The sequence below is a fragment of the Teleopsis dalmanni genome, chromosome 2 (assembly GCF_002237135.1).
Source record: "Teleopsis dalmanni isolate 2A chromosome 2, ASM223713v2, whole genome shotgun sequence".
NCBI classification, from domain to species: domain Eukaryota; kingdom Metazoa; phylum Arthropoda; class Insecta; order Diptera; family Diopsidae; genus Teleopsis; species Teleopsis dalmanni.
The window spans coordinates 241,720,565-241,727,986 of record NC_051847.1 but is presented as its reverse complement, the minus strand read 5'-3'; the positions used below and the strand labels follow the sequence as shown (position 1 = coordinate 241,727,986).

The following is a 7,422-nucleotide window of genomic DNA, read 5'->3' as shown; positions in this document are numbered from 1 at the left end:
ATTCACTAGTAATCTACTTAATACTCCATAATCCAAAATTAGTACTTATTTGAATAACTTTGTCGCATATCTAACTGTCCACAAACTATGTAATATACACTTTTTAATTAATGTACAAGTATACCATATAATAATTTTAATTTAATTTTCATTGTATTTCTCTTTAATTAAAGGCGCGGCTCCATAAAATTTCTGGTATCCTTGACGATTTTATTAAATTTTTAGATGAAATTTTTGTAATGTGTTTATTGCTTTTCGAAATATTCTCTCGTACTTCATGACATTTTTACTTATTTACAATGACATGATGTCCTTTTTATTAAGCACTAAGCTGGACATGCGTGACTAATAAGGATACAGATAACAGAAGGGTTAAAAGTGATATCAAATGAAGAACAAATAAAATTTAATAGCAATTCAAATCAAGGCGTAAATATACACAAAGTTTACGCAAATACCTATATGTCTTTTTACTGGCATTTGAAAACCTTAACAAATCGGATTTTAGGGTTCGGTTTAATTACAGTGACCTATTTTAGCTTTTATTAAAATCATTAATTATTTTAATTAAAAAGAAACACCATATCGTTAAGTTATAATTTCATGTTAAGAGTTAACATTTAATTAACTCTATTGTTAACTCTATGGATTTGCTTCACAAACTGTAGAATCAGAGTAAGTCTGATGATAATTATATATGTATGCCAGCAATAAATGTGCTATTTATTCAATTACAACTTAATTTATACGTAAATTACACCATCAGTTGATGTAAAGCTCACATGTCGATTAATTTTCTTGTAGCTACACGTCATTAAATTTTAATGAGTTTGTTTAACATTACGAGGAATTCCACTGAAACATTAGCTTACGGCGGCTTAGCGCCTAGTTTACCTGCGGTCGCCTTAACGAAACCGCACTGTACCGGCGAATGGAGTAGTATGAGGCCAATATTTAGGCTGAACTAAGAGTTGTTTTGCATGTTAACAAGTTACTTCCGTTTCGAGCGAATTACTAAGCTCGCATAAAAATTCTTCAACAAAATAATCTAGGATATTGCACAGAAACGGAATAAAATACACATTTCCATATGTCAAATGTAAATAAAATATTTTTATTACATAATTAAAGTAGCAAGTAAATAAAATAAAACTCCGTGAAGGGCAGGACAAAAAAAATGAAAGTAAAAATTTTTTGAACTACACCTATTTCAGTGAAATTTTTCTAACACAAGCAATGCAGACACTAGACGCTTAAATGGAAGTAGTATATTCCATACCAGGCGCTTGAATATCCCAAAAAGGGTTCTAAAAATTTCAAATAAAATATTAAATAATTTTTAAAAATTTTACTAAATAAAAAGAAAAATAAGCCAAAAATTGTCTAATCCTAATTTAGTTTTAATGTTAATCAAACAAATTCTATGCAGTCATAGCTCCTCTATGTCAGCCTAGTTAACTTCATTTTAACAATTTCTTACCCCTCTGTAAAGGGACACATTTTACGTTGTAAGAATGAAAAATATTTTTATACTAAAGCATAATTAACTCCATCCACGCATTCATACGAGAGTACTTTCTCTAGCGAGACTTTATAAATTTTCTTCAAAGTAACCCTTGTCTGCACATGGTGCGCTTTGGTCTTCTGTGCTTCCCCAGGAACTACCTTCATATTTTGGTGTTCTGGCATGCTACGCTCCAATATTGATATTTTCTCTTATAGGGTTGTTGTAGTTTTTTACAAGGAGCGTCACAAAGTGTGTTTTAGAATAATGTCCTATTGTCACGCGCCGATTTGTAGGACTCCCTTAATAATTGGAACATAAAATTGACATACATAATAATACGATGTACTAACAATATGGCGACTTTGTCAAAATTTATATAATTAAGTTTTATTTTATGTGGTTTCGAATTTATTATTTTCACGATTTGCCTTTAATTAAGGATAATCGAAAATATTGCCACTTTTGAGTTAAAGGGTAACTTCAAGTATTGTTGAGTTCAAGGATAATAAGTTTATTGGAACAATTTAAATGTGGCACCCATCCCATGGTAATATTCGTGATAAACTCACTTTTAATCAAAATAGTAAGTAGTAGAAATACAAAATTATTTAAACATTTTTATTATTATGAAATATATTATTAAATATTATGTCAAATATATTGTCAAATTATCAAAGGTTTTTCTTTTCCAATCAAATTAAATAATGTTTTACACTTTTCTGTTTATTAATATTTTTTTTTATATTGCTTTTACTACTTATATAATTATAATATACATATAATAATATAATGATATTTTTACATTTATTATATAAATTAATATTTATTTATATTATAATATTACCATAAATCATGTCGATTTCAAACACCAGTGTTTCAAAATCTCTCTAGACTTAATATTTTTAATGAAAGTCGAATAGATGTATTGAGCTTGTTTCTAAATAGCACAAAGTACAAGCAGATAAGATGGACGAAAATTTATTGCTTTTTACAGAATCCACAACTATCAGTGTCTTTAAGTCCATCTTAAAAGATGACAGTTAATAGTGTACGTGGCAGCTAATAATTTCTTGTGGATTATATTGACTTACTGTAGATATTTTAAGAACTCTACTCTTCAGTTTTTTTGAGATGAATAATTAAAAACTTTTAAGACTTGTGAATCGTAACTTTGTTCTTTAGATGCATATAAACACTGTGCAGTAGAGATTATTGGGAAGAACTATGGTCTATAATAAATTATCAGGCTTGTGTAACAACCATATTGAGACTTTAAGTAATGTATGATAAACAACTAGACAGTTGTAATTCATACATTGTGCGGATGAATATAAGCCCCTTATTATATAGGTTAAGGAAGAAAACCGTGGTATCTCAATTTGAATGGTAAACTAGTAACTACTAGATAGTAGCTACAAATATTTTCTGTTGAATAGCTAGAAACTATAAGTCTTGTGATCATTGTTTAGATAAACATTAATCCTATGTTATATATGTAGGTTATAGGAAAAAATTATTTTCTCTAGTTCTGTGCACCTTAGTTAAATAGTAACTCAGGATGTGATCATGGCTTTAAATAATTTATGATAAACAACTAAAAATTTTTAAGTGGTATAATTACATGGAAGCGACTGGAAGCAACGCTTTCGGGCCCCCGAACTTAGGGGACCTCATCATAAATTTATGCATTATTATTAACATTAAAGAAATTACCAAAACTAGACAATTTTCTAAAAATAAATGAAAACAAAAGTGAAAGAGTAAACGATTTAAATGATGCCTTTGCTAATTGTGATACACAGAATAAATTGATACATTTTTCAGATACTGAAAAAGACTTCAAACAGACGTTATGAAAATCTTGACAAGCCTAATATACCTTTTCTACACTTTTTCGTATAAAGGGTATAAAAAGACATTAGTAGGAGCTCCTTAGTTAGAATGCGCTTATGGGCTTAAAAAATGTAGTTACGCCACTGTTCTGAAGATCATTATTTTCATGGATATAAACAATATATATAGGTTTAAGAAAGAAAAATAATTTCTAATTAACTCTAATAATTAAATTATTTCTCATCAGTTTTGTGTAACTTAGTCTGTTACCAAAACACTCTACTAAAACCATTTCCGTCCCCCTTTATACACTTTCGGCATAATATCTTTATTTATAAAATAAGAAAATCGGTTTTCTTCCTCTAGAAAATTTATTCAAGCATTTCATAATCCATGAAAAATTAGATTCCTCTATTAACCGGAAAATTTTTTATTCCTTATTCCAACCAGTGTAAGTGCTTGCTTATGCAAATAAGGAAAACTAATATTTTCATTGTGAAGCAAATTGTCAATTTATTCCATAGATTTATGCCGTAGAGCAAAAAAGAGCTCCATTAATAAATGCGAGCAAAATCCATGCCTGAGCCCACACTTTTGTCAACTTGAAAGTACGGCAACTGACGGTTTATACGCCACGGCGTATATGTTAATGTTGGCAATGCCGGCAAATGCTGGCAAAAGCAGGAAAATCACATATTCAATATTTTGTAGCAATAAACTAGTACTAAATGATATGTTAAATATGGCAATATCAGCGCACCGCTCTCTGTGCAGCACAGCCAACAATCAAAGCAATTTGATGGGTTTTACGAGAACAAATGAAGTTGATGATTTGTGTCTTTGATTCTGTCAATGAGGATGATTATGCGCAGGCGTAATGAGCTGTGCTACAAATGCAGCTAAAATAAATGCTACAGATAGCAGCATGTCTGTCTGCTTGGTAGTCCGTCTGTCTGCTTGTCTGCCTTACTATTGAAACACTTAGTCTGGCTCATCACTTTGCACTCGCTAGCGAACAACAAACTGAGATGGTTTCACGTATTACCGATAGACGACGTGGGTGGTCGCAAAGATTTTTGATTTGCATGCCAAATCGAAACCATTAAAGCTCATTAAAATGCGATACAATTTAAAAATCGAATTAATTAAACGCTTCTAAGCCGGTTTCATTAAGCTGAGTTCGTAGTTCGACTGATTTAAAATGAAATATTAGTAAACAAACAATTAATTTAATGAACGAAATAAAATAATTTGGAGAAAAAAAATAAATTTTAAGAAAAAATTGAACGATGATTAGAAATTAATGGGCGATGAATATGTAGATCTGTATGAACGCATTATTATATTATACTAAACTTATAAAATAGAAAAGCAGAGTATGTTATACTCAAATTCTAAATTATAGCGTACATTAACCGTACCATAACCCAACTTGCATATCGGCAAAGTCTCTTTAACATAAATCTTAAAACGCACAATTTCGCTTTTAATTTATATCTTTATGCATAACTCATTGCTAACAGATTTATTGGCATGAACCCTTGTGACATTGTTACACATATACGCGTATATTTATGTATCTGGCAGCATATATATCACAATCCGAGGGCATATGGCACACTTGGGCGCTCTTGACCGTTTCTTAAATGAGTCGAAATGAGCAGAGGTAGATAGCATGGCAAAGGAGCTCATTAAAAGCTATGATTAATTTTGGTGTTAAAAACTCAAATGGGTATATTTTTGTTTTAAACGTTTCTGGTACATAGAATGCGTCAAAGTAATTTGTTTTTAATTTTATGATATTTCACTTGAATGTCTCAACTTTGTGCATTTTAAGTGGCGGAAAGATAATTTCATACAAAAGAAAGATACAAATTACGAGAGACACCACAAGCCGAAAGGATACAAAAGACTACATTGGCCGAACCATATTCATTCGGTGAAAATAAAAACGGCAGTTAAATGTCAACGCATAGATTTATGCATACACGTTCCACTCCAGCATAAGCCGCAAACTCCTATATTGTGCACATTCTCAGAACCAAGCTAAGCCACAGTAAATCGAGCCTCACCAAAACTGACACTGCCGCAGTGGATCAACATTAATCATTGCTTATTTTGTGGTGGCCAAGTTGTAAAGTGTCGGCATTAATGTAAATTATACACGTCCATATGACCAAACGTACGCTCACAGTGCCCCTCAGCCCGTTCCACATCTGCGCCATCCAAACTAAATAAAAAACACATACTAAATATTTGATACATTTTTACGCGTGTATCCGCAACAAAGGACTAAAATCTGAAATTATTATGTTATAAAGTATTTCTTAATACGCAAATGAGTGACTTTTTTAGGAATTTATTAGCAAACTTTTGTAGGCGTTTTATGGCTGATTTTTTATTGATTTAAAATTTCAAATCCATAAGATTGAGAAAATATTTATACACCAGCACACACCTATAATTGCTAAAATCTATAAAAGTTGTAAAGAATTTTAAAATTTTATTTATTTTTAAATTATTGATCGCATTATCTGTAAACTACATAATTTTTTTTATGTCTTATAGCCTTAATGTTTTACACACAAATCGTTTTCTATAAAAATTCCAAACTTATTTCTTACAATCAATTTAGCGAAACTAGTCAATAAATTCATCCAATAAAAAGACAGTTGTTGAAATATAAAATGTAGTATATATATTTAGTCTGTATTTCATACAGATTAGTACAAGAATGTAAAAAATTAATTAATGCACTAAGTTAGAGGTTCAAGGTAACTTTAGTTTGGGTTCCTGGGTGGCCCTGCCAGCTACGATCACAGGTTGATTTATGACTATTTTATGCGAAAGGCAAAAAGTGTGTGGGCCCTTGCCGCCTCAGCAGTCAGGTCAAGCGCTACATGGCCAATTTATTCCAAATGTAGAACCACTGACTTATTACACAGAAGCAAATCATAGGTATCTAGGTTAATATCTGTCATTACGCGGCACTGGACCATAGGACGGCATTGACCTAGCCTTGGCCTAACCCGTGGCATCTCGTGCAATGTGTGTCTACCAGCTATCAAAGAAAGAACATCAAAATACCTGTCATGTCTATATCCAAGCTTATCCAAAACTTCGCTTAAGTTTCTGGAGGCCCCATTCTTCAACAAACTCGGCGATATCTCAAGCCTGCCCATTGGCCAGATTCTTGCCTTTATCAATGCCTCTGTCTGGTTCTACCTTGATCTTATCTTTATTACTCATTATTATGAGGATTTGTGGATTCAAAACGGCTTTCTGAGCTTCTGAACACAACTATATAACTAACTAGTTCATTTACACAAACAATGAACTCAGAACAGCATCCGTTTAAATAAAAGTGAGCGATTCCGCTGTATATAGATGATTTCAAAGCAAAAATAGGATTGGGTGAAGTAGCTTTGACCTCAAGTTCACAATCTCTACCACTGGTTGTACCATCCATTCTTTTCTAAGCTGCGTTTTAAATCATTGAAATTTCAGCTCACCTGATCGGGTGATTGGGTGAGCTGAAAACCTAAGCCCCAATGCGATTAAGAGTACCCACATTGATTGGGTGAGCTGAAAACCTAAGCCAATGCGATTAAGAGTACCCACATCTGTACCTTAATATATAGTCCAGTTGCAATCAAAGCATTGTCTACTTGAAAGTTATGTTCTTGACTATTCCGCTTTGAAATAGTAAGAAAAGAAGCGAACTGCTTTGGAGGGCGCCTGGAATTATTTTATTATTTATTGCTTTCCCTTCTTTACGATTACTTTATTTGTTAGATGAAATTAATGAGCCTTAAATTACATTAAAACAATTGGTCACCAATAATGTTGATCATATGAATACTTAGATTTTATCTGTATTCACAGGCAATAAGTAAGCCTACAATTTTGCAAAGTAGTTGATCCAATTATTCAACTATGTGGAACATAGTAATCTACAACTAACTCATTAATTTTAATTACTCAAATGGCCATAACAACCCACTATCGGTTTTCGACCTGACGAAGCAAGTCTCTCCATTTTTTTCAGCTACGTTCGAGTTTTCACCATCACTCGTGCATCA

The 7,422-nt window shown here is 31.9% G+C and overlaps 1 protein-coding gene across 1 annotated transcript in view; it reads right to left on the bottom strand.

Annotated features, from left to right (window-relative positions):
- The window catches only part of LOC119677150 (zinc finger protein 1-like), a 30,466-nt gene extending 23,877 nt beyond the window's left edge, over positions 1-6,589 (bottom strand). The window contains exon 1 of the mRNA XM_038088416.1: positions 6,538-6,589. Coding sequence (XP_037944344.1) covers positions 6,538-6,589 — 52 coding nt within the window. The remainder of the gene's footprint in view (positions 1-6,537) is intronic.
- Positions 6,590-7,422: the final 833 nt, after the last annotated feature.